The 27,566-nt window shown below is 40.8% G+C and overlaps 2 protein-coding genes across 12 annotated transcripts in view; both read right to left on the minus strand.

Moving 5' to 3' along the window:
- Window positions 1-4,430: 4,430 nt before the first annotated feature.
- Window positions 4,431-15,741, minus strand: tmem192 (transmembrane protein 192). 4 transcript variants are annotated; one of them, XM_085161877.1, is made up of 6 exons: window positions 15,212-15,741; window positions 14,294-14,446; window positions 13,940-14,201; window positions 13,703-13,825; window positions 6,790-6,895; window positions 4,431-5,137 (listed from the first exon to the last, which is right to left on the minus strand). In XM_085161877.1, exons 1-6 carry the CDS (start codon window positions 15,239-15,241, stop codon window positions 5,023-5,025), a joined length of 789 nt encoding a protein of 262 aa, XP_085018003.1. In that variant the 5' UTR covers window positions 15,242-15,741; the 3' UTR covers window positions 4,431-5,022. The 4 variants fall into 4 exon arrangements, with proteins under 4 accessions (XP_085018003.1, XP_085018002.1, XP_085018005.1 ...); XM_085161876.1 differs by having other exon boundaries at window positions 14,294-14,449; XM_085161879.1 differs by lacking the exon at window positions 15,212-15,741 and adding an exon at window positions 14,672-15,178.
- Window positions 15,742-16,443: 702 nt separating this feature from the next.
- The window catches only part of LOC146517129 (LIM and calponin homology domains-containing protein 1-like), a 32,775-nt gene continuing 21,652 nt past the window's right edge, over window positions 16,444-27,566 (minus strand). For 5 of the 8 annotated variants that reach the window (XM_085161859.1, XM_085161863.1, XM_085161864.1 and 2 more), the window contains 16 exons: window positions 26,294-26,653; window positions 25,993-26,031; window positions 24,547-24,685; window positions 24,321-24,478; window positions 23,559-24,207; window positions 21,825-22,148; window positions 21,277-21,376; window positions 21,162-21,187; window positions 20,852-20,965; window positions 20,607-20,699; window positions 20,293-20,494; window positions 20,018-20,117; window positions 19,397-19,471; window positions 19,152-19,260; window positions 17,768-17,870; window positions 16,444-17,433 (listed from right to left, as the gene is read on the minus strand). In XM_085161859.1, coding sequence (XP_085017985.1) covers window positions 17,408-17,433; window positions 17,768-17,870; window positions 19,152-19,260; window positions 19,397-19,471; window positions 20,018-20,117; window positions 20,293-20,494; window positions 20,607-20,699; window positions 20,852-20,965; window positions 21,162-21,187; window positions 21,277-21,376; window positions 21,825-22,148; window positions 23,559-24,207; window positions 24,321-24,478; window positions 24,547-24,685; window positions 25,993-26,031; window positions 26,294-26,653 — 2,617 coding nt within the window. In that variant the 3' untranslated portion in view covers window positions 16,444-17,407. The remainder of the gene's footprint in view (window positions 17,434-17,767; window positions 17,871-19,151; window positions 19,261-19,396; window positions 19,472-20,017; window positions 20,118-20,292; window positions 20,495-20,606; window positions 20,700-20,851; window positions 20,966-21,161; window positions 21,188-21,276; window positions 21,377-21,824; window positions 22,149-23,558; window positions 24,208-24,320; window positions 24,479-24,546; window positions 24,686-25,992; window positions 26,032-26,293; window positions 26,654-27,566) is intronic. The other 3 variants (XM_085161860.1, XM_085161861.1, XM_085161862.1) reach the window with 3 other exon arrangements.

A 27,566-nucleotide genomic window follows, 5' to 3' on the forward strand; every position in this document is an offset into this window, starting at 1 on the left:
CAAAGTTCTGGTTTATTTGATTTATGTATTCATTTTTAATTTCACTGTGGATCCATTGTAAAAAATATATTTAATGATTATTTAATCATTTTTGGCATAATAATAATAATAATGTCTTTTATCAGTGGGAAAAGCTGTGATGCAGTTAAAAATCCAGACTTTATCCCTTCCCTCATATTTTCTAAAGCCATCCAGATTGGAGTCCTTGCTGGCCGATTCTTACCCCAGGGCTTTATGTTTGACAACCCTGCTCTAAAGTCAGCCAAATTTGATTTAAATCATGCCCCAATCCAAGGATGCGAACAAGATTAGATCTCTGAGAAGACTTTGCACAACATTTAACACTTTAATGTACAGGTACACCCACAAAAACAGCAACAAAGGCTCTAAAAATCCTTGCTGAGGTTCTGCTGCTCCCTCTCATCAGATGACGCCAGAAAAATAAGAATAACTAAACAATCTTTATATAAGTTAGCCACAGAATGCTTTGTTTACTTCTCTTGTTATCCTTGTGCTATAAGATATTTATCAAGTTCACCTGGACTTGGGGGTGGGGGGGGGGGGGTAACTGTAATGGTTTATCCATGTGATGAGAGAAACAACCAACTAAAAGCCAACATTACAGAGGCAGGCCTTCATGCTGTCACTCAGAGACAGTACAAGATCTACACAGACAGTTAAGACATATTTGGCCATCATTAGTCTGCTGTCCCCTAGATTTAATTCGGAGGACCGCTGCCCCCCAAAATGCTGGATGCAAACTGCCCCTACCACCTCAACACCCAAAAGCTCCAGATGTATATATGTGTGTGTGTGCATGCAAGTGTGTGTGTGTGTGTGTGTGTCTTCATCTGTTGGGGGGCAGGGGAGAGCCAGGCGGGATCTGGTTCTTGGAGGACCTGCTATTTCCAGTCACAGCTTCTTAAATCTTTGCTCTAATGTTACAGGTGATAAATCTTCCCTGCCTGCTCGCTCCGCTCTCTTTGAAAATATCAGCCACTTGCGCATACAAAATACAGCATGCAGCATAAGAGTGTGTGTTCAAGGGGCAGTTCAGGGTGCACGGAGGGGGCTTCCTGTCATTTGAATTACCCCTCTACATGTGGGGTCAATATGTGCCGAAATGTGTGTTTGTGTGTGTGTGTTTGAGGGAAAGAGAGTTTGTGTGTGTGTGGGGGGGCTGTTGTGGGAACTACCCATCCAGCCCCCCTCCCTCTAAAAAAGGCTGTATAAAGGAGGAAGGGGGAGAAGCACCTTTGTCACTTCGCTCTCAGACACAGAGACAATCACTCTGGACACACACATTCCTTCAGGGACATAGCGATTATCCTCAGAAGAGATCTACTAGTTCGTACTGGATTCTCCCAGAGGAGGATTTCGCGACCGAAAAGAGAAGAGGGGCAAATCTGAAAGACACTCAGCATCTCCAGTCCGGATTTGAGCTACAGGGACTCTCCGGAATTATTTGTGAAAATTATCATTAGTTTCAGCTCCTGAAACCAGCTGCCACCTAACTATGAGGATATTCAACCTGCTCTACCTTCTCATGCTGCTCGCAGTCATGGCAGCATCGGTCTCCTCTGCCAAGCCAGGTAAGCGTCCTCAGACTTCAGTGTCCTTTTAAAGGGGGACACCTATAAATCTGAACGTTAACGTTAGTAATGTCTGCTAGGTACAATAAAACTTAAAAAAAATAAATAAAATAAAAATAACTAAAAATAAATACATAAATAAAGCTTTACTACCAGTTACATGGACCAAAACATAGTCCCGGTCAGCAGCATTCTGAATCACTGCGCACTGACCCTTAAACTCGCATCCATAGCAACAAGCTTGGACTATGTTAGCTATAGTTAACTGTCACTAATAAAACAGATTAGCTTAACCCAATGAGTTAAACAGACCTAAAACTTTTAATAGAAAAGTTGAGTTTATTTTTTTTTTAAGTTTGTTTTAACCTAAGCAATGTTAAAAGTGCGCGAGATAATTTGACGGCCAATTATTGACGGCATGTTGGACGTTACTTCTTTATAACAGTGGTGGTGCATTCACTGCTTGTTGTGAAAATTGTTTAGTTTTTTTGTAAGTTAAATAGTCAATATTTACAGTTATTATCTCAAAGATTTTCACCCGGTAACTTGAAATTATTTTTCTCAGTTTTGAGTTATTAGGTCAAACTTTTTTGACTATTTTGAAATAAATAAATGAAACTTTTAGTGGTGGAATCAAGCTTCCTCAGCTCAAAGGCTCCAGTCTCATAAACAAATTACAGCTGAGTGACACTGATAATTAAGTGTCGATTTTTATTGATTTCGCATAATGCAGGAAAAGCACTTTTTAAAGCCTCATTTTAGCCTGACCACAAATAAGTACCCCCATCTGTAATAAGGAAAAAAACGTTTTAGTGTTCCTGCCTTTTAGCAGGTGCGCTTTCCCCCGCAAATTCTCGACTTTTTTTGCGGTTATCTTTGCGCAGATGCAAAAAAAGAAAAAAGAAAAAAAAAAAGGGGGGGGGGGGGCTGCTGTTTAAGGGGGAGGTTTTGTGCCTCGGGTCGTGATATAGGTTCATGTGCTGATGGCGAGGACACGATGATGAGAGGATAAAAGGAGGAGTGGAGGACAGCGGAGCGCCGCCGGGGGATCCGCAAAGAGGACCGGTGGGCCCTTTGTCCACGGCTGGAAGGCGCTCCGGAGCGCTTTTGTTAATGGCAGTGTTAAAACTTCATGCAAATACCCGCGCTTTATTTACATGACATGGAGTAGCAGTGGCAAGCAGGCTACCTTTAGGGTGGGGGGGAGCTTCTTTCAGAGGTACAGGCAGAGGGGGTGGGAGGGGAGTCATAAAGTCATCTGGTGGTTTATCTCTTCCTGGGCTTGGCTGGCAGTCTGGATTTATTAGGGACGTATAAAAATAATCACGTGTTAGGTGAGTGTGTCCCAGCTGTTTGTAAATGGGTTGCAATAAAGAAAAGAAACTCTTAAAGTGGTCAGGAGAGGTTATAGAGTTGCAGAAGGTTCAAAATGATATATGCCAGGCATCCACCTGCAGACCGCATGAATGAGCAGCTTTTTGCCTGATAGCAGTCTAATTTAATTAAATATCCGTTTACATCTACAACCAAACCATCTCTTTTACTCCAGATTTCTTGAACCTGAGGAAAAAACACCACAGACACCACTGCCCACACAGACGCTGCCTGCCTCTGCACTCCAGAGTACCCTTCCCTTGAGGTAAGAGACGTTCACTCATGCATGTGTTCATATATAGCAGGAGGTTATGAGCCGAGCCTAACAAAAACAGGCTACGTGGCCGGCGGGTTGGCAGTCAGGAAAAGCGTGTGTGTGATTAGTGTTTACGAAGAACAGAGGACATAAATCTCACAAACTGAACTGGGAGGAGGTGAAAGAGGGGACTCAAGGTGACTTTATGTCTAAGTGCTGTTTTTATCCATTACAGGTCAGAAGAACTGCAATGGGGAAGACTCGAGGAGAGAAATGTGAATATGGACCGCAGTTTGTGGCAGAAACATCACGGCTGGAGCCCAGGAAAGAACGGGAGATATGGGACTCCACAAAGATGCCACCCACAGACTTTAATGTACATGTATCTGATTCTGCAGCAAGAATCTGAATATTCATCAAACCATGAAAAGCTACAGCAGCCGGGCGACCACAGAGCTGGGCTCGGCCAGTTTTGAGCTCCTTCCAAATGATAAAACGGGGAAAATAGGATGCGAGCGTTTAATCAATATTATCAAGTATATTCAATAATCCACTTAAAAAGCTGCGGACCAAAGAGCTGTAAATACCCCTAGTATAGCTACAAATTGTTTATATTGTATGCACTTCAGATGTTTATTGAATTACTTTTTAATAAAAACAAAACAAAAAAGAAAACTGCGTTTTGATTGTGTTTGTGGTAAAGATGCAATGCACTACATCCAGATTACACTTAACTCTTGACAAAACAGGTTTAAAAAAAAAAAAAAATATATATATATATATATATATATATATATATATATATGAATGAATGTTAAATGCCGTGTATCAAACGGGGGATCCTGCTACCTGAAGGCCTCCTATTAAATCTGCACTCTCATCTGAAGCCACACGAGAAAGCCCTTGTAAATATTGGGCTCCCTGTGGAGTTACGGATGCCGGAGCATAAAGGAGACACAATGGGGAACAAACACCAAGGCTTCAAATGACAATCTCCACATTTCATTAGTGTAGAGTCCCGTGACTGTTGGGAGTTTTATGCGAAGAGGGAGAAGGCATTTACTCCAGCTGATGTTGACACTGCTGTGTTTCTATTGTTTCGTGCTCTTGCACCACATCACACAAGATAAACACTCGCCGACAAAAACAAAGCAGTTGCCACATATTTGGATACTGTCTCAACTCTCGCAGTGAAAAGGCTTTAAAAATCACAAGAATATTAAAGCTTTATTGAAATCTGATCACAAACGAATCCAGTGACTGAACAAAGAAACACACTCCCCAAATAAACCACCGTCACACACATTTTTAGATACATAAAAAGCACTTACACGTTGTACAGCATGGTTTAACCGCTCTCGTTTAGTTTGATGCTGATAAGTGATAACCTCTCCCTGCTTGGTGAAGATGATCTTTAGAACAATTTCACCGCTCTGTTTCTTTCACAGCAACAAAAAGCGGCAGCACACGTGGGTCACCGGGGGTCGTGGCACAGTGATAAACCCCCCCCCCCCCCTCCTCACCTCTGATCTGTGACCCACGACTTCTCCCCTCTGCCTCTTTAACTGCCCTCCCGCTTTCAGTTCACCTCCTCCTCCATTATCTGTCCATTTCAGGTGAAGATGCCCCACATGCCTCTCAGTCTGTGTGTACAGGTGCATTTGCCCACAGCTTCCCCCTTCTTTTAAAGCCTCCAATTGCTTTCTTTAAATTCCTTGTAGAGTTAAATGATCAGGCTCTTTTTCCCCAGAGCGTTGGAGGGTGTCCTCGTCTGGCATCGAGGAGGAGGCCAAACTGTGGTTAGTGCTGTGCGGTGAGGTTGAGCAGCCTCCTGCTCAGTATGGTGTTGTGTTGTTTCAGGTACTCGATCAGATCGGCCTGTTTCTCCACCACCTCCTCCAGATTAGAGCTTCCTCTGTAACAAAAATAAGAGTTTGTAAAAGATCCTCATACAAGAATACCAGCCTCTTCTGTTCATTAAAGGAAAACTGCTGCATCAAAAACACTAAACCAGCGAGGGTTATCTCAAGTATTACTCTGTAAACTGTCTACTCTGTGATACAGTTCATTTCTCTGTGCTGTGAAGCTCTACTGCTGTCCAAAAACACATAAACACAACAACATGATACATGTTTGCACTAAATTAATCCAACATGACCATGAATACACTGAGTCAATCACACATTTCAGCCTCCCCACTAAGGCAGAAATCTTTGTAAATGTGAAACATGTGAAAATACATTTTCTAATTGGAAGAAACCAAATAAACGTTTACCATCCTAACTTTTACACTGTGATTATGTATCAGTGATGGATGACTCTGTCCTCAGTTTGAATTTGATGGAAAGAAACTAGTTGACAAGGATAATATTTATCAAACTATACAGCAATAAAAAAAATGTCTACAAAATCTTCAAAAAGAGTGTGAGGGTCCAAAAATGCCGCCATCATCTCTGAGCCGAAGCTCATTTAAAATGGACTGAGGCAAAGTGGAAAGCTGTTCTGTAGTCAGACGAATTGAAATTTGAAATTCTTTTTGCAGACAACACCAAAGAGCAGAGGCAGCATCCAGCTTGCTTCGGCGCGCAGTTCAAAAGTAAGCATCTCTGATGGTTTGGGGGTCCATTAGTGTCAATGTACATTTGGAAAGGCATCATTGATGCTGAAAGGTATACACGCAGCTTTTGGGGTGACACGCGTTCCCATCTAGGTGACGTCTTACTCGTGAAAGACGTTCCATATTTGAGCAAGACAATGCTAAACCACACACTGCATCTACTGCTACAGCATGTCTTTGTAGCAGAAGAGTCCAGGTGCTTAACTGGCCTGCAGGTCAGATCTTACCCGAATAAAAAAAACATAATATAAAAAAAATTAAAATTGGCCAGTCATTAAATGGAAAATAAAAAGACCCAGGACTGAGCAGCTAAGATCCTGTATTAGATGAGAATGAGACAACATTCCTCTCCAGCAGCTCCTCTCCTCAGTGCCCAGATGTCTACAGACTTGTTAAAAGAAGACTGGATGCTACACATGACCCTGTCTCACATTTTGTGGTATCTGATTGTATATACACAGGTTTGGAAGCAACATATGCTGCCAGCCAGGGCTTGCTTGTTTCAGTAAGAAATTAAAGTCTGCACATATTAGAGCACCTCACTCACTGAAAACATTTAATTCACTATGAAACAAAAAACAAACAAACAAAAAGATCACAAAGGAAGCCTCAAACATATCAAGAAAGAAAGCTATACTATTGCCACATCCTGTAAAACATGCACCAAGTCTCATGTTGTGCCTCCTCAGGCCCACATGACTGCATCTATAAAGCACTAACATCATAAAATTGTCCTTTTTACCAAAGTTATTTTGTAATCTTTACAATCCGAATGTGAGGTAAATGGTAAACCAATCACGGGAGATGCTATAAAACTGATCCCTTTTAAAATGGAAACTCATGCTGCTATGGCTTAAAATCACATTCACTCAATTCATGTGTCTCCACACAGAAAACTTAAATCTGAGCACAGCGACACTTCTGTGGGTGCCTGAGTGAAACTGCTGTACCTGAAGCCTGTCTCAGTCGGTGCGTTGGTGACGCTGTAGGTGTGTGAAAGCTCTTCCTGGCTCACATCTGGTGCAGCGCGCTCTCTGTTGAACCGCATCACTTTAACTGGAAAAGCAAACAAAAAGCTCTTAGCCTCGCAATAAAATCATCAAACCCGAGTTTTAATGCTGCCGACTGCTTGTAAAGACACACAGACATTATTGAGCAGTGACAGGTTTCTACCCACGATAATCGCCTAGGTGAGAAACATGACACTTTTTTTTATTTTTTTAAATTGTTTTTCATCCCTCTGACTCTCCTAAACACATAGAGGCTGTTATATCCTGCAGTTAGTTCTTATGGGCTGCCATATCCTGCACTTAAACCTCTAATTCTCACACCCTAAACATGCACCTTTACTAAGGGGTGGTGCTAGCAGCAAGGTGTGCGTATGGTGGGTCCAATAGCTTACAGTAAGAGAAGCTGCAAACAAAATATGTGCTGGAGGAGTTTTTAGGGTCACAAGGCTACGGTTTGAGTACGTCTGTAAGCCTGTATGGGTGAGGCTGCGATGAAGGCCAGAGGGAGGAGCTGGCTGAGTATTGATAAGACTTGAGCGTCATTAGCCAGAGGAAATTGTCAGGGAGGCTCTAAAGAGCACTATCTTTACTTTGCTACAGTGCAGCATCTCAACATCAACACTCACACACAATCCAAAGAAATGCTACACATTCCTGCATAACGAGGCCCTAAATCTGTGTGTGTGTGCTCACAAGTAAATAAAGCAATAATAAGTAAGTATTTGTGGGAGAGAGACATTCCTACATTCCTCAGAAATGAGGTGGAGGAGAGAAAAGCAAAGGGTATAAAGGCAAAATGTCACGATGAGCCTTTGTTTGATGCAGGAAAATCACAAACTGCTCTGAAATATTTACAATACGAGGAGAGAAAAAAAAAAAATCAACCATTTTCCCAGCTCACAAAAACGCTTTCATATATTTAAAAAAATGTTTTTTTTTGTTCAAGCAATAATAAAATGAATAGAAATGAAAAAGGAAATTCTAATTTGACCAGATTTTGCGTGTATTCACTCTTGATTTTTCTCATAAGTAAAAATTCCCAAGTTTCATACAAGAAAAATGCTTTTCAAAAATATATATATTTTAAAAAGCAGATGTATGTACAAATATCACTGAAAACTTTGCAGATTTCATTTTACTTTAAATATATTTGAACATTTAGCCGTTTTAACTTACATTAATTAGAATATTTAACAATGCAAATAAATCTAAGGAAAGCATGCACTGCATGCGGCAGGAAAAATCTTATTAACATTGTAAAATGATGTATTTACATTTAGTTTTAGCAGACACACTGTCAGCGCTGCAGGCATCTGCTTCAGTAAAATTCCGACTTCAACAGACAGACACACCAGGATGGATGGATTGGGCAGTGTAAAGGAAGTGATACATTTCACATGTTCCTGTTACAGACTCTCACGGCTGAGCTCAGGCCTGGTCTGCTCGCATCTGAGAAGCCTCAATGACCCATCCAGGAAGGCCCATTTCCAGGTGACAACAGCGAAGCTGCAGAAGTGCTAAGAGCGAATGCGCCCAGCATGGTAGTGCGCCGGTAGTGTCGGTGCGGCACGGCTTTGCAAACCCATGTCTACATTGTTGTAGCTATGCACCATCAGCAGGGGGCAGTGTCAAAAATATGTCCCACAACCAGTTATGTGGGTTACTCTTGTTAAAGTTTGTGGTGTTACAACTTCTCCCACGAAAAGACAAGCGTTACAATATACCACAAGAGTCTTTCTAGTGAAGCAAAGCAAAACAATGAAAACTACTGACTGAAGCCATACTTGATGCTTTTCAACAAAGCTTTGAGATTCTTAATGCTTTTGAAGGAGCACATGCAAGTACATCTGCATAACAGCTTTGGTAAAGTTCCCACAATCCTCCTTCTTTTAGCCAAAGAGCATCAATGCAGCACCATGACCTAGCCACATAACAGAGGAACCAGCAAGAACACACTTTTGAACAGAAAGCATAAAGATAACAGAGAGAAGCAGCGGTGATGCCTTCTAGGTGTAGTATATGCTATGAAAGTACATCAAAGTCGGGCACAGGGTAGCGAAAAGTGGTTGAGAACAGCAGAGCCGAGACCCTGTGGAACTTCAATTTCCAGACACACGAGCAGCTGCTGACTAACCGGCCAGACACAGCGGTGGCTGACGAAAAGCAGAGGAGGCCAGCTGTGACAGATGTGGTAATCCCAGCTGACAATAACATCAGAAAGAAGGAGCATGAGAAGATGGAGAAGTAGCAGGGCCTGAAGGAACCACTGGAACAGATGGTGGACAGAGGAGTGGAATTTGGTATGTTAGGCTAGGAGAACACACAACAGGTTCAACATCTGAGATGATGAGCAGTGCAGTCCTGGGAACAGCTAAGATACTGCTCTGAATCGTAAAACTCCCAGGCTTCCGGTGTAGCAATCAGTGGGTAGAAAGAAGAACGCCAGTGCTCAGTTTCCAATAACTATAGATCTTTTGCAAGTAGGTCAGCCGAGAGCATGTTTTCCCTTACGAGTAATGTTGTCTAAGAGTCTTTTCTATCAGTAAATAGATAAAGTAAGCCACAGTATTGCAAACAATGAGCACAGGGTAATTTTTCATGCAAACCGACCCACATTTACTATATATAGCGAGGTTTGTTGAATGAGGCGCATTAAAAAGGCACATTAACATTTATCATTTACCTGCAGGGAAAAATATTCCAAGCATTAAACATCGATGATTATTTATCATTCATAAAATGGTGTGAGAGATTAAATATTCACTTTTAGACTGCACTGACAGGCATCAAACAAATATATTCTAAAATAATAATAATAATAATAATAATAATAATAATAATAATAATAATAATAATAATAATAATAATAATAATGATAAAATAATGGAGGCCCTCCTGATCAAAAATGTGGCTTGAATCTTTTAAAAGTGATTCAGTCTTGTTTTACTTCCCCCCATCATGCAGTATGTGGGGTTGGTGTGTGATTGGGTTATACTGCAGCTATCAGCATCAATGTGTGTGTCTCTGTTGTGCCCTGCAGTGCTTACACTAAGTTCTTGGCCAGCCAGAAAAGAGAGATGTAAGGTAGGCCTTTGAAGGCCGGGGCATGGCTTTGATGTGCAAGGAGGTCTATAGAGGAGAGGGTATTCATGTTAAAATGAGAGAGGTCGAAACATACAGAAAACCTTCAAAGACACACACACACGAGCACAGACACATACCCACACACGCAATCACAATCAGGCACGCACTTCAAAGACAAGTTGAACGAGGCCTTCCTGCATGGACTTTATGGCTGCAGGCATTACATCTCTCTCTGAGAAAAAGAAGAAAAAGAGTTTGCTTTTTTCATTTTCTTTTTCACGACCTCACTGGTGCCACCTTGACTCTCTCCGATCTGTCAGGGTGCCTGTTTGTGCTCGGTTCGTGCTGTGAGGCATCGTTCTGATTGTGCTATGCCTGACTGCACTGATCTGAGCAGGAATGCAACCGGTGACCAGGGACACCCCCCACCACACACAAACACACTGAAAAACCAGCACTGTAAACACAGGGACAATGTGCATGGGTCTCCCATGGGTGAAGGGGGTGAGGGCTACCCTTTGGCTAGGTTAAATCCTAATGCCTCTAATCTTTTCTCTGTGGCTCTTCGGTATCTTCATCTCACATCTGTGCCCCTCAGCTGCCAAACACAACTTTAATATGGATTTCCTTTCATCACATGATTCTTCAATATCAGCATCCTCTGATTTAGCATCTTTAACAGGAGTTTTCCTTTATGCACTCAGAGGGAGGCAGGACTTCAAGCACACACACACACACACATACACCATGGGCAAAATACTGTTAACTGCCGATTACGACAATATTGCATCGTGGTATTTTTGAAGGCAACAAATTGCAATTCACACAATTGATTAAAAAACAGATCTTTGTCATATGTTGCTGCGATCTTCACCCTCTGACACTTTGGATAAGCCTCAGTTCCTCTAAGCTGGATAAGCAGTTAAAAGAAACGGGTGGATGGATGTAGCGGTTGCGTTTGTTAGGGGTTAAGATGCCAACCATGAGCCACAACGTCTCCAGATCACTAGCACCTGGGGGGACTTTAGTCACATCTCTCATCATTTCCTGTGGTTCCTCCCCGTTCTTCAACAAAGGCAGAAAAACAAATCTATATAACCCCGATAACTTGCCTGTGCCTCAAATGGAAAACTGGGATTTTCAAGAATTTCTAGAGATTTATATTAAAATAAGGCGTTGACTTAATTTACAGCTGTGCATGTATGCGGTGTATAGCTTCATCTTATAAAATACTTACATACAATTAAATGAAGTAAATCTGAGTCTCTGCCCTGTAAAACCATCTGAACACAGCAGTGTCTTCCACTATACCCGGTCCTCCTGTATGAAAGCTGATTTGGTTTTAGGCATGCTGGGCATCACCTGCTTATTTCACTGCATGTGTGGAAAGCATGCATTTAATGCATTTCATGACTCGATTATAGTTCTGTGCTTTTTATTTTTTGCCTTTTTAAAAATGCATCACACTGTTTGCAAGTCTGATTCTAAAGGCTGTTTCTACATAAAAAGCAAACTTTTAGCTAACCTGACATTAAACAAACAAACAAAAAAAAACAGATGATAAAAAAATTTGTAGATTAGTTTGGTTTCACCATCCTAATCAACAATGAGTTTTATACTACAAAAAGAGAAAAGCAGCGTCACAGTGAGGGACCTTTACGTTAATAGCCACTGCTTCGAGCCAACAAGCCACCAAAGCTACTTAATCTGAAATGTGTATCACAGGGTTAAATAACAATAGCTAAATTTAACCAGTTTGTTCTTGAGGGCTAAGGCAAAGGAAATGCACACAGTGGACACACAGACAGTGTTCAAAGTCTGCAAACACCGTGCTGAATCTGAAGCAAAGAATCAGCAGATCAGCAGAGAGAAGGAGGGTGGACAGAGAGTTGAATGGTTGATTGTCATGCTGTCGAGTCTGAAAAGGGCAGGGCAGGTATTGTAATGCAAACGCACTAAGACACAGTGTGGGGGTAGTGTGTGTGTGTGTAATGTAATCTACAGGGTGTGCCTCTCAATATAAAAAACAGCTGATGATAGAGCTGCTATCTAATAAGTGATGCTGCAGCACAAAAAACACACTCTTATTATGAACTAGTGATTGAGAACCAACAGTAAAAAAAGTGTTATTACATTAAACTCTACAAGCTGTATGGAAGCCAGTGAACGTGGTAGAGATAAAGTCCCAAACGTGTCTCTGGAGGTCTTATATCAGCTGGTTTTTTTAATCTGAGAAAAAACATGAAAAAAGCCAAAACAAAACAAACTGATATTCGGTATTTAGTCAAGAGTTGTTTTCACAATGAAACTCTGGAAAATATCTGGAAAAACCTGGTCTGTGCATTATCTTACATGTGGCAGACACAGGACACCCACTTGCTCGCTCGCTATGAACTCTCTGGACAATTACTTGCTCGATTCCCACAAGGATTCAGTCAAACATTACACAGACTTTACTAGAAAGCAGGCAGGTTAAAGACTGTTTAATGTCTGCCCCGACTGATTAGGGCAAAAAATGTCTTTAAAAAAAAAAAAAAAAAAAAAGTTTAGGGGCTGTAGTGTAGTGAGTGAAAACAGCTTTTGTTCACTGCCAGGCGGCTTTTTAGGAAAGAGAAAAAATGTCTTTAACAGTTATTTAAAAAACAAAAAAAAGAATGATTAAGCTAAGCATGGACTTCCTCTTTATTTTTCCATGTGCTGCCTTTTTGCAGCTAATATACAATATGGGATGCTGTGTAATATGTAGATGCATGTAATAATAATAATAATAATAATAATAATAATAATAATAATAATAATGAATGTAATAACAGAATTCACTGATATTGTATATCCGTTTTTAATGCAGTGCTGGTTGAGGGCCTGAAGCTCACAGGCATCCAGTAGTGACCCTAAGTCTTGTTCCTTTCTAAAGAGAGATTTCCCCAGATTCTTAATGTACTCCAGATGAGATAAAGCCATTCAAGGAACATTATTTTTTTAAATCTTCCACAATTTATAGATGCTGTTTTTGTGCAGATAAGTGAAACTCTGCTTTTCCAGTATGCTCATTTTTATACTAAAGTCACTGACCTGTTGCCAGTTAACCTGATTAGTTGAAAATGTTTTTGCAGCTGTTTCATTTTAGCACCACTTACTTTTCCAACCTTTTGCGCTCCCTGTCCCAACTTTTTTGAGATGTGTTGCCGCTGAAGAAATTCAAAGTGAGCTGAGATTTTTTAAGAATATTAAAACATCTAATTTTAAACATTTCATTCATCTTCAGTGTTCTATTGTGAATAAAATATTGGTGTATGAAGTTGAAAATGATAGCATTCTGTCTTTATTCACACACGTCCCAAAACACACCCAGACTGAAGTTTGACCACAACGAGTTTATCTGATCTGTACGTAAAGGAAGTTATATTTCAGTTTTTTCTTCCTAAAGAATTTTAAAACTGTATATTTTGTCTATACCTATCCTTTTTCAAATGTATATTTTATTTTTAAAATGGTTTATTACTCTACAATTTCAAGGTTAAACTATTTAGATGTGACAGGGAAGGTAGGAAAGAACAAGTACATGTGTGGACTAATTGGTTGACAACAAGGAGCTCGAGTTTCATCTTTCAAAAAATAATTGTCTTGGTGTTTCAGAATGTAAGCCTGAGTATTTGGTCTCTATACATTATTTTAGAAACCTTAAATTTGTCTGCAGTCCTACAAAAGAGTCAATCTTAAATACCCGATTGAGATTCTTTTACTCAACATTAAAATAAGATCACTTTACCTATGTAATACAGCAGGTATGGCAATGTCAACAAGACCTCAAATCCCAGAATACTGAGCAGCATGTAGACGTGTACAGTCTGTGGTAATCTCGCAGCCAGAAGAGTCATAAGCAGAGTGTTTCCTGTTCACACACACAGAAATATAAACACTTATTTATGTTTTAGGATTACTGCCACCTAGTGGATAACACTGCCCATTACAGATTCATTCACTGTATCCTCATGAAAAGTTGTACCTGCAGAGTGTATGATGAACGGCACCTGTTTCAGCCTCTGCGTTTGTCTGTAAAACCGCAGGTATCCTCTGCTCCGAGCACGACTGTGGTGGTGATGCACGCAGCCCGTGAACACCAGCACCAGAATCCATAAACACGACTTTGCGAACACTATGACGCTGTCGCCTTGGACTGTCCCCAAAATACTCTTACACACTTCCTCTTGGCCGAATTTTAATACACATAGCACTGCCACGCAGACTGACAACACAACATAAACAACCTGAAAAGAACAAGAGAGTAGAGGATTTGAGACTTACTGGTATTTAATGACTTGATGAACACTGCGTATGTGCAAATGTGTGCATATCATACATTCAGCAGAGTCAGCAGGATGGCATGGCAGTGTGTTGGCACAGTCTGAAACTCTCTCCTGATGGCAGAGTGGAGGGCATCAGCAGAGATCAGGGGCCCATCCACCAAAGGCTCTTCCTCTATGCTTCGTGTCATATCTGCGGAGGAGCCTGCCTGCTAAAACAAACACATACATGCTTTATGCAACTGCCGCCAGGTCACTTAAAAGTACCTTAAATTCATTAAGTGTGATCAGATCCTTGAGTTTGAGTTGATTTAGCAGCGGTTTACAGGAAGAAGCAGCAAATTTAAACGGTTTTTATCTCAAATTCACTATGGGCTTTTGGGTCTGATAGAAGTAATAAGTGGTGACTGAAAACAATGACTTCCCAAACTTACCCAGAAGCAGGTCTGCAATTAATTTGAGAGCAGACCAAGCAGGTCTGGCTTTAAGGTTTGTGTGCACTTCGAAAATGTATGCAAAACTAACGATTATTTAAGGCTAGTCAGTCAAGGTTTAGGCACTTAGAAGCGTAAAGACAACTTATGGTGTGCTTACTCTACACCACTTGTGCTGGCTACTAAAAGAAAAAAAAGAAGCTAATATAGGGTTTCAGTTCTTAATCTCGGTTCAATATCGGCACTGAAAATAAAGGAAATGAGCACATATTCATGAGTTAAAGAACTCGGTAGAGATATATAGAGCAAACATTTACTAATTAATTATTTCCAAAAAAAAAAAAAAAAAAAAAAACTGCTGCGGAACAAGAGAAGCAGAGTCGCAGCTAATTCACGTCTCATCGTGTTGTTTTTAGCCGACAGCTTCAACTAGCCAGCTAGCTCACAAGCTAACTTCCGCGTGCAGTTAAACATCAGTATAAGGAAACAAGCGCGCTGTTGACGTGGCAATCAATTTAATGTGCAATGAAAGGTACGTACTGCATAAAGCGAGGGTCCCTTTGGGTCCATCTGTCCGGACGTTCAGCGTTTTTAAAATAACAACAACAAACTACATTGGCTTACAATTTATTTGCCAGACAGGTCAGGTGAATATTAGTAAACTTCCGGTCCTTCCTTTTTCTGGCGCCGTTTTCTGGCTACTTGCTCAATAGTTCCGTTAATGTTTTCATTTTAAAACCGAAAAATAATTACATCAAAACAACTTCAGATTGCGGTAAAGCCAAAACCGGACCGGATATGAAAAAAGTTTACTAGTGTAAAAACCAGTTACTTTTTTTAAGGCTCGTTGAAAAGAGTTTTAAGCCTCAAACTCACAAACTCATCCAACCACGAGGTGAACTATGAACAAAAAAAAACTTGTGATCTGAATTTGTAAAGTGGGAAATTTAAAAAAAAAAGGCGAAGGTTTTAAGGGTGAAGAAATGACTCATCCTTCTCACACTACACTACTCATAATGTACTGCAAATCCCGGATTCCAATGCCAAGAGCTTCCGTAGTGCTGTCTCAGAACATTTTATATATATTTTGTTATTTTTGTTTGTTTCTGTGTGTGTAATAAAATATAATACGACCTTCCTGAAACATTTGAACATTTCCATGGTAACAGCGAACAGCACCAATCAGAGACCTCGCTGGAATTTAGGCTTCTGGGTAAAGTCGTTTTCCCACGATATCGCAAAACAAAACTGTTATTTGCTAAAACAACGCTGAGATCACAGAGTTTCGAAGGGAGCACATACCGTCGTTTAACAGCGTCGAAGCTCGTAGTAAGCGTACTTTGCATGGCTATAACATTACAGCTCATAATCAAAATCGTTCATGTTGATCTCAGTATGAAAGTAAATCTAAATAAAGAAACAGATAGCATCCCATTTAAAACATTTTATTGATAAACATACAGTTACTATAAAAGACAATGAACTGTGTTCTAATCCTCTGAGAGATGAAGAAGCTGTCAGGTTTCCAGATTGAGGCGAGACAAGAGAGGACAGGACAGTTCAGATTATTCTCTGGGGAGGCAACGCTTGTGATACAGAGGCAAATGAGGAGAGATTTTAGGACACTGTGGATTACCTTAAGAAGATATTAAAACAGGGAAGCAGCAAGTAACATTATGTCATTGGTTTAGTTCACTGGAGGCAATGGAAGAGGACAGCAGGTGATTAGGAGAGGCTGATCCATTTAACATTTCTTTTTTGCTGGTATGGAACTGTGCATTAAGTCAAATCACACACTGCATTCACACACACACACACACACACACACACACACACACACACACACACACACACACACACACACAATGTGCCAAGACCCTTAGGTCTGTATGAGTGTGAAATACTCCTGCACACTCCACTCGCCTTCGCATTCATTACATAAGGCACTGATTCAGGTGCAGTCTGTGAGAAGAAACAATGGCTAAAACATCCTAAAGGGAAAATATTTAAAATTCAAAGAACAAGTATTATTACTTAACAACATGCATTCTCATTCCTGTAAAATGACTTATAGAGGAAAAGCAAAAACAAAATCATCAGAATGATGTACGACAAACACAAGGATAGGTAAGAAAATAACAACTCACTATCCGTCTGAGCAATACTCACAAAAACTTATATATATATGTTACTTTTATCCATGCAAAACTGTAAACACAAAACCCAAAAATAAAGGAGAAGGTATGAGTAAGGCATTATAATGGTCAAGCTACTTCAGGTTATCCAACCTGAACCCCTTTTGCATCACACTCAAGAGAGTGGAGTCACATGATCAGTGCAGAAGCAGGAGTTAATGAGTCAAGATTTGGGAGGCCGATGTGTTACAGACAGTAGTGTTCAGCTCTTGGCGTAAGATCCCTATTGAATGTCTTGTATGGATGTGCAAACGCCTAAACAAACTGTTTTTTTGATTACATCCATGCTACACATACTAAAAACAAGTGTATACACGTGTACGGTTAACAAGTATAGCGATAGTCCTGCAAGTCCATGTAGTTGAGACTTTTGACCCACGTGGATTCAGACTCCTCGTTGTGAACATCCACGTGAGCTGTTGTGCATTCAAGGAGGAAAAAAGATGATGACTTGTAGCGTCAAGACTGTTTCAGTGTGATTCAGGGTTTTAGAAGAGTTCCCCACCCAATCACTGAGGGTCCAGCTCCAAAACAGTGGTCATCATAGTGTGGTGGGCTGACCTCGGCCTGCAAACAGAAATAGACATTTACAGTCATATAATAAGTTTACACTGAAAAGGTTTGTACTATCTAAAATGTTTGGTATGTGAAATAAAGACAGAAACGATGTCTTCTTTTCACTGCTGTCTGTATATACTCATACTATAGAAGTTACTCAGACACCACAGACATTACAAAAATCCGATAAACAAAAAAAAGATGTTAGCAGTCAAAAAGCTGAAGTCAAAATGGAGCCCACAAACCAACGGGTGACATCACACAGGCTAGGTATGTGTTTTGTATGCCATCTGTGTGGAGGACAGGATGCAGTCCGTTTGTGTGGGTGTGCGTGTCTTCTCACCCCGAGATGCAATGTAGCACTCGTGGCAGCTCAGCATTCCCTTACGAATCCGTACGTCAGTCCCTGCAGTGGCGTCACCAAGCTGTACACCACACAGTCCACACTGCGTTTGGAAATACGGCAATTAACATTATGTACACACAGGACTGTCTTCATGTTGAAAACTCTCATTTTTACTCCTGTTGTGCATCAATTTTTTTATGTGTTCTCTTCCTTGGACATAATTGTGATATAAACTCACCCACTTTATTATGTATACCTAACAGATTGGACCCCCTTGCCCACCCCTTATTTTTCCTTTCAGAAATGCTTCTTAAGCCATCAGTTGTCATAGATTCAACAAGGTGCTGGAAACATTCATCAGAGTATCACACAGTTGCTGCAGATTTTTCAGCTGTACAAATTTTGCAATTTGCATTTTTGCAAATGTTTCTCTCTTTGAAATTGTCCCACCACTTTGGCAAGGTGCTCTGTTGTATTGAGATCTGGTGGCTCTGGAGGCCACTTGAGTACAGTGACCTCACTGTCGTGTTAAATGACCAGTTTGAGAGTATTTGAGCTTTGTGATTCGGTGTGTGATCCTGCTGGAAGTAGCCAACAGAAGATGGGTACACTGTGGCCATAAAAGAATGGAGATGGTCAGCAAAAATTGTCAGGTAGGCAGTGAAGATGAGATGATGCTCAGTTTGAGGTTATTTCAGCTTTGGGATATGGTGTGCTACTCTAGTCATTAAAGACTGGTACACTGTGGTCATAAAGAGATGGACATAGTCAGCAACAATACTGAGCAACAATATTTAGATAGTTTGTGATGTTGAAATGATACTCAGTTGGCACTAAGGGGCTCAAAGTGTGACAAGAAAATATCCCCTGCATCACTACACAACCCAGCAGGATAGATCCATGCTCTCATGTCTTAATGTTGCAGCAGATATCGAGACTCATAAAACCAGGAAATGTTTTTCCAGTTTTCTAATGTCCAATTATGACTAAAAGAGCAAATTGTGTCTAAGGTTTCTTAGCTGACAGGAGTGGCTCTGGAGTGGTCTTTTGCTTCCAATCAGACATGTTGTGTGTTCAGACATGCTCTTTTTTCATACTTGGTTGTAACAAGTGGTTATTTGAGTTAGTGTTGGCTACCAGGCCACCTTCAAAGTCACTTAAACTACATTCATCCACATTCTGATGCTCACTTTGAACATAAGCAGGCCATCTTGACCATGTCTACACTGAGCGTCTGCCATGTGACTGGTTGAATAGGTATTCGTTTTTAGAAGCAGGTGAACAGGTGTACCTAATAAAGTGGCTGGTGGGTGTAGATGTGCTCAGGTGTTCTCTGCGTATCTAATAAAGTCATCTAATTATTCTGCATGAGCGTGCTAACCTTGAAACAGTGCATGTGGAAAAACAGTCCCAGCGTATCTATGATCATAGCAGCGCCTTTTCCCAGAGGCTGAGAACAACCAGTGCACAGTCTCTTTCCACTAACACACCTACACAAAAAAGAGAGCATGGGAACAGTTAGTCAGATACAAACTCTGCTTTCCCCACATTAATGGATCTTCAATCCGCTGATCTGTGGTAATATTTCAGGTATTCATTGGTGCATATGTGTGCTAGCATCATCACCTGTTGGGTGAGGGAGGCTGAGGCTTTGGAGAGGAGGACTGTTGTTCACTTGTAACACCATCATGAGATCCAGATCTGAGGTTAAAAAAAGAAAAATATTCACATACACAGCTGAAAGATATGTGCCATGCTAGCAACCCCCCCAAAAAACAAACAAACAAACAAAAGAAACGACTTAAATCTTCTGACAATTGAATATTAACACCAGACATGTATGTATAGGTTTATAATTGGGTGGTTTTTTTTATGTTCAGTGCATTTTAACCTACATTGTATTATATTTTATGATTTATGAAGTTATCTCTGAATCTCTAACCCAGGATCCACTGTTCAAAGTGTTTGCTTACAATAACTAAAATAAAACACAGTCATGTAATAATTCTAGCTGTTTGTTCTTAAAACTTTAACATCCAGTTCTCTTATCCCCCTTATCCAGTTCAGGGTCAGTCTATCTCAGCTGGCATGGGGTGAGATCAGGAGAGGTTGCCATTTTGTCACAGGGCTCTCCAGAGAGAGCGAAAGTGCGAACTGCTGCTGCCAGAATTCAATCCAATAAGTAAACAACTGTAATTAAAATAACACAAGGGTGTAGATACAGGCATATACAGCCACCTGGTGTACCTTTTAACAACCTGTCCCTGGTTCAGCTGAGTATTGCGGTCCAGAGAGGCTGTTTTCCACAATTCCTGTTTCTTTGAAGGTTCAACATCAGCCCCAGAATCTATAAAAATGAATAACATAGTATGATAAACTCTAAAGAATGCTTAAACTGTTCTCATTATAAACTTTGTCCTTTGGAGGCTAAAGCTTCTTTGATCCAACTTCTTCAGATGTTTGTGTTTTCCCTCTGCACGCTTCGTCGGTTATGTCCAGAAATGTAAGTACTTCATGCTCACCCTGGAAGAAATGCAGCTTTGATGCATGCTGATCTTCATTCCCTGTAGAGATTTTTTGGCCATTGTGCTGCAGAGGAACATTTTTTCCCTTTGTGTTGTCGTTTTCTGTACCAGGTGAGGTTGTCGCTGTCTGTCCTGACACCTGGTTTAACAGGCCGGTGGGATTGAGGGGTGTGACGGTCTCCTCCAGAATCCGTCTTTCCTGGAAGAAGCACAGAGAAAACGAAAAATCAAAGATGAAAAATAGGACGTGCAGAACCAGCACACATGTTTGTTTGTTTTAGCTTAAACTGAGTCTGTCTAGATGTTTGCACCTCTTCATTGTGCTTCCTCTCCTCCTCTTCCACCTCGAGCTGTGCTTTCTCCCATTCCTTCATCAGCTTCTCTTGTTCTCGCTGGTATTGCTCCTGAAGTGAAACACGTTCATGTTAATTTCTGAATGCTCAGAAAACACATGTGACACACACACACACAACATTTACACACGTGTCCATTACATCGCGTGCAGTCTGTTTTCTGCAAGGCATTTGTGCACATACACATCATTACACTGCAGTACCTTTAGGAGGCGCTCCTGCTCCTGTTGCCACCTTTCCAAGCGCTTACGCTCCTCATTGGGGTCCCAGACCCAGTGATTAACACGTTTAGCCAAGTTCAACATGGGGGTCTCAATCTACCCAGACCCGACCAACAACCACAGACACACACATGTATACCCACCAAAAGGACAGAAAGAGAGGAAAGGTGAGAGGACAAGTCTGACTACAGCGACTACAGTGACCACTGGAGACGAAAGGTCAGGACAGGATCATATTAAAGAATGAAGGAGAAACAGAAAGGAGGAGCTGGAGCTGCTCAGAGATACTCACGGTCACACTGCTCTCCTCAAGTCCTTCTGTGGAACGAGACAAACGCAAGCAGAATATTAGAGAAATGAAACGGGACGGCTATGCTGTGAAGGATTTGTTTGAAATGCAGTTTTACCCGAGACGGTGGGAGAATATTCTTCCATGCTGCTGGGTGTGGAAGATGGTGGAGTATTTTTTTCATCCTCTGGTTTCTCAAACAAGCCAGTGGTCTCAACCTGTGAATATGTGGGGTGAATATTCAACTATATTTATAAAATATCCAGTGGTAATAAAAAGGCAGGACAAATAATTAATGAAAACTTAATTAACCCTGCTTGAGTGGCTTTGCATGATTCATAGTTCTAAATACTTATTTCTCTCATACTGGGCCTTGTGCAACTTTCTATAATGACCAATAAAATTTTTTTAAAAGACCTTCAGAAACCGTGGAGAACTATTGCTCAAGACTACTCTGATGAATTTTCTCTTTACACCCTATGCAGCTGCTGTTTTATGTTAATGTAATTGTTCAATAACGTGATCTTCTTTAAACTATACTTTTGCTTTACAAGGGAGATCCATCACTGGAAGAAATGACTGTAGCAGAATGAAAGTTTTTGTGTGGTATTTTTGCTAAATAGGACAAATAGGAAGCATCTTTTAATATGTCACTTGTAGCATTACCTCTCCGTCGTTTTGGGTGTCTGTGTGAAGCGGCTCCACAACCTTCTGCGTAAGCTCTGTCACAATAGTTGTTGTGATGATACAGTTTCGACCTTCGATCAGGGAGCTGATGGCAGAGCCTGAAGACGGCGTTGACTTCTCTGACTCCGTAGGCTGATGCTCTGCAGTCTCTGCACTTTTAACAGCCTCCACAGGTGGAGCATCTTTCTCCACCTCTTTGGATAAAACATCTTTGGTCTCCTGTGGTGAGTGCTGAGGGGAGGTAGGTGGAGTGGAAACAGTTAGCTCCTCCGTCTCCTCTCCATTCACTCGTACCAACCCGTCCTTGTGAGAGGAAAGCAGAGAAAGGCGATGAATAACTATAGCCAACCTATTTGGCATTTACTAAAACTGTACAAACTTTAACCCTGTAAAGCCTAAACCATGTTCACCAACTGTCAGAAAGTGCGTATTGAACCTTCTGATAAGTTTCAATTTGTATCATTTTTGCAACTTTTGCTTTAGGGCTCAAAAACCCATGTATTGAATATGACACATTTGGTGCTGCAGGGTTTAAGAAATGGTTTATAAAACTTATAATGTAGCATAAAAGCATATGTAAGGGCTAGTGTGTTCATCAAGACACATTATTCGTTAATAATAAAAAAATTGCTGCTTATGATGATCTGTTTTTACACAAGACTCCAATTATTGTATGACAGGAAAAGTCACACAGCTTTGACACTGATGGGGCTTTTGTGTTGTTTCTCCGTTTTGGGTTCTTGTTTAATATTATTGAGATTTGTTTCTGTTTTGTTATCAATGCTGTTCTGCTGCTTGTGAAGTTTTTGATTCTTGCGTTTATCGAGCTTTTGGTCCTTGTCTTGCTTCTGTTATTGACGTCTCCTCAGTGTTCTCCTGCCTTTGACTCCCTCAGCCATGTCTATGCGTGCAAACACTTTCATCTACTTGTTTTTTGTTATGTGTCTCTTGTGTTTACCTCCTGTTTTCACATGTTGTTTCTGCCTGCTTTCTGCACACACCTGTGTCCCGTTCCCTCCTGTCATTTCCCTCTGTTCACCTATTTGTCTCTGTAGTCTGACTGCCTGCTGCCTCCGTTCCCTTTCCCTACTTTTCAATTATTTTGGGGTGGGCTTATACATTTTTCATTTCACCTTTTCTTGCTTAATAAAAAATGCATAAAGCTCAGCTTTAGTTTTCACATTTTGCTTCCCATGTCTGCTGCTGGGTCCACTTTTGTTTTCATTCTTACCGAAACTGATATTTGCTTACACTTGCATTGCAATATCTAATCTAAGCATTAACCATTTAGCCATGTGAAGGCTTTAATTACTATTGGCAAAATTTAGTGTTATTTACATGTAAACAAACATCAGGACTACAGGGATATTTTAGCCTTGTTTTTACCCAGACTATATGGATGGGAAAATACATACAGTTTTACATTTTCATTAGTGTTTAAATCTTCATAATGAATACTTTAAAAAATAATACTAATAAAAAAGTCGCCCATGATATTTTCAGAAAATTAAGGTTAAAAATTAATTAATTAATGATTATTCTAAAAGTTCTTCTCCAGTGAGAAGCTGAGATGTTATAATTTTTTTCATGAAGACTATTACAAAAGGTTTTGATGAGCAAGAGGAAAATAATAAAACTTAACCCTTAACCCTAAAAGCTACAAACAACACAGGCACCAGCTATCAGACAATCCTGATGGATCTGAGTCATTACCTTAATAGGTTTGTGCCCAGGGAGGACGGCCCCAGGCTGGCAGTAGGGTTTGGCTGCCAGCAGGGGGATGGGCCTGGAGGACACAGATGGTGGGGAGGGGAGAGCGTTTGCCGACTGTGTGGGGTGAGGCTGCCCTTGCGCACTCTGAGGTGAAATGTGTTTTGTCTGAGGCTGTGGATCTCCTGTGATCGCAGCCTGTTGCGCAGTCGGAGACTCCATTAGTTGTGTCTGGGGTTCATTAAACTCCAGAGACTGAGGTGACACACTCTGTGAGTCTGTGACTGTGGACAGAGGACTGGTTGGACTGCTTGGTGTTAGAGGGCTGGTGGCTAATTTTTCTTGCTGATCTGCTGTGTCTGTCTCTATCTCTTCAGATTTCATGTGCTCCTGATTTGTAACTACATGTGATTCTGGTTGGCGCAGAGCCTCTGACATCTCAGCGTTATTAACAGGTGATTCTGGCTTCTGCTCTTTGTCCAGCTCATTTAGTTCGTTTTTGGGTGTGGAGGTGGATCTGGGTAGTTTTAGGCTGTCCAGTACTGCATCACTGATGGTGAAGCGGAGAGCATAGCGCTGCAATACCAAGGCTGCCTCCTCTGGAGTCGCTGCGCTTCTGTAGGCTTCACACAGATCTGCTTCTCTGCGCTCCCTAAAAAGAGCAGCAACACAAAGCATTTGTCCAAAGGTAGAAATACTGTCACGACACTAAATAATGTATGTTTGTAAGGAAAGCAAGAAAAATGGTCTCTGTATAATCCTTACTTCTCCTCCACGATCTCTTTATAAGTCTTAATGCTCTTCCTCTTATTGCCGTCACGTCCCTCCCCCTTCATCCTCTTTTCTATTCTCTTCCTCTCCTCCTCCTTTCTGATCAGATCTTGTGACGCGCTGCGGCGGCGATTCTTCCAGCGAGCCAGGTCCTGTCACAAGTTCACATCATTAATATGTGGTTCTTATTTTTCCCAATGCACCCTAAATGCTTCCTCACATTTCTCACATCTTGCCAGTGGTCCTCATCCTCCAGAAAGTTGTTGTATTGCTCGTGCATGTGTTCATGTCGCGATTGGCTCAGCGACGGTAAGTGTCCCTCCTCCTCCTCATTAAGCATGTCACCCATACTCACACTCCTAGAAAAACGAAAGCTATAGTGTTACTTTAGATAAATCCCTAAAACGCCACAGTTAATCATTTTGCCTTATTTGGCTCTGGAAAACCCCTTCAGCAAATTTAATCTATTATTTGCATTTAGTGACATCAACGTGTGTATAACACAGAGCCTAAAATAACACCCAAGCACTAGTCTAAAACAACACATAGTCCATGATAAAAAAAAGCATCAAAAACAGGAAAAAAAGTCTTGAAAATAAATGCAACTGTGATTTTTTTCTATAAATATACACAAACACAGAGAAAGACATGCACAACCAACAACTGTCCACTAAGAATACAAACTGCCCTCCTTAACCTTCTTTGCTACTTTGACAGAAGTTAGAAATAAATGGTTGGTTTTTTTTGTTTGTTTTTTTAAATATTGTTCACGGTAACAACCTTTCTTTTTAAAGTCTGGATAATGTCCATATGTCCTATTCTGGATCTGGGTTCTTTTGGTTCAAGGATGAATATATTATTTATACATGAAAAAAAAAAAACAAATACAGCATGATAGAAAAAATGTAATAAAATCCATCTTTCTGTATATTAGTTGTGTATGTGTTGCCTCAACACAGTAACATTAGCACTAACTAAACTAATCACGAACCAGCTAATAAACTGAGCAAACACAACCACAGACTGTATATAAAAGATGGACATGGCTTCTAGGTTTAAAACCTGCACTCCTGTTAACACCAGCGACTGCTGTGGATGGAAAAAGAGGCTTCCAGTTGTACACAGTAAAATAGAAAACGGCTGTGCTTCGTTTCTTCGTGACCTTTCCTGATGAATTTATGGGCTCACTTCCTGGTTTCAAGTGTGTTATGGGCCTTGGTAGACTGAGAAGCTGGTATAAACCCAGCTTCTCAGCCAGATCTACTTCTTCCTCATTGAGTACAGTTTTGAAACATGAAGATAGTGTTTGGCAAAAATGCTCATCTCCAAGCATATGGGACTTACTAACTAACCATACTAACCAGTGAGTGTGGCACAGTGGCTGTGTCCATCTTTTATATACAGTCTATGAACATAAGCTAAGAAACACAGTCATTCAAGTTTGCAATGTAGTACAATCTGATGAAGGAGTCTATGTTGATGTGTAGTTTCATATGTAAAAGCAATCAATGGAAACCAAAAGCCTGACGCTATTGATGAATTAAAACGTATCAAAGCACATTATTGTGAGCATATTTTTGGATTCTACTCATGAACTGTGGCATGTGTAGTGTGTCCATATTGTTATCATGCATGTGCTCATCCAGATTCACAGATAAACACTTACTCTGTGTCCTCAGACATAAAAGCAACACGTCGGCTCATCCTAAAACAGCAAGTAAATGAGAGGAAAGAGCAGGTGAGGGTATGGGTAGGAGCGGGGTTTGCAGGCGCCCTAAATGCACACAATATTTTTCAAAGCTAGCAATTTAACGTGTGAATCGCTAACAGAGGGAAATGTTTTGCTTTGCACATCTGAACAAAATCATAACAAATAAAACCTGCTAGAAAAGCAGAGCAACGATCCCATTCATCAAATCTGGGAGGGGGAGTGATAACACATGCACAAAAAGCTTAACACATCTCACATCATTGGAGGAAGCTCGTCGTCCTCCAGCCAGAAGGGTTTCTTTCGAGGTTTGTCATTTACATCCTTCTTTCTCTCCTCCACCTCAGCTTTTTCCTCAACTCTCTCCTCCACTTTCTGCTTTTCCAGCCCTGACTTTACACTACAGACTTGTGCAGGACCAGGACTGGGTGCAGGCACGAGTGATGGAGAAAAGAGGGGTTCAGCAGTAACTGTGGCAGAGGTATTAGGGACCATCGCACCTCCGCTTTCTTCCTTTTCCTCCTTTTCCTCACGCCTTTCTCTCAGCACTGCAAACGTGGGACTGGTTGGAGCTTTGGAGGGCAGGGCCTGTGACTCTGCTGCCACAGCAACAATACTGCTGGAACAGCAACCCAGTGACAAGGCCAATATTAACAGAAAATATGCTTATAGGGGGAATTAAAACTGCATCACTGAAGACTGAAAGCTGATCCACTCTGGGTCTGTTACAGCCTGCTATGAGATCACTGAGTGGGGATGGTTAGACAGTGCTTAAAGAGTCAGGTCACCCAAACGACATAATAATGCTTTTCTTGTCAACTTTTCATCTGATCTACTGTAAGTTCAACTTTGCTGTTGAACCAAGAAGGTGGAGTGTGAGTTTTTAGACTGTTTCATCAGGGGGCGATGAACTAACTAAAACAGCTCACTGATTCATTTTAAAGTCACACTGTATTACACTAGATGCTCTCTGTAGTAGCTACCAAGTCTCTTGCTGTTAAAGGGGTGTTCTTCCTTCATACGGTTGCCAAGTGCTTGCTTATAGAGGATTGCTGCAGTTCTCTGCAGTTGAAAAACTGAACTGAGCAGATTATAGTGGCTCCATAATGATGTGGCTTAGTTTACATATTAACCTAAGAAGAAAAAGATCCCTAGTTTCATTCTGGAAGACACAAATCCCTTTGGGGTTGTGTTCAGAAAGGCATTACGTCATTGGTGTAAAAATCTGCCAGATGAAATATGCGGAGCTACCTGCTGTAGAGACCCCCTAAGTAACACCTGAAAGCATCTTTCTTTATTGGAAATTGTACAATGATACAAATGTCATTATCAACAAAACAACCAGACTACCAGAACAATATATTTAGAGGATGATGCAGAAGATTTAGGTAATTATTTGTAATGATGGTAATTTAACTGGATATTGAACATGGCACACAGGTAAATCTTGCTACTACATGTTATATCTTCTTGTAAAATGATACTTTTGCATCATTTCACTTTATTAAGATTCTATTTTTGTTCACAAAAAA

This window comes from Neolamprologus multifasciatus, chromosome 6, assembly GCF_963576455.1.
Source record: "Neolamprologus multifasciatus chromosome 6, fNeoMul1.2, whole genome shotgun sequence".
Taxonomy (NCBI): Eukaryota; Metazoa; Chordata; class Actinopteri; order Cichliformes; family Cichlidae; genus Neolamprologus; species Neolamprologus multifasciatus.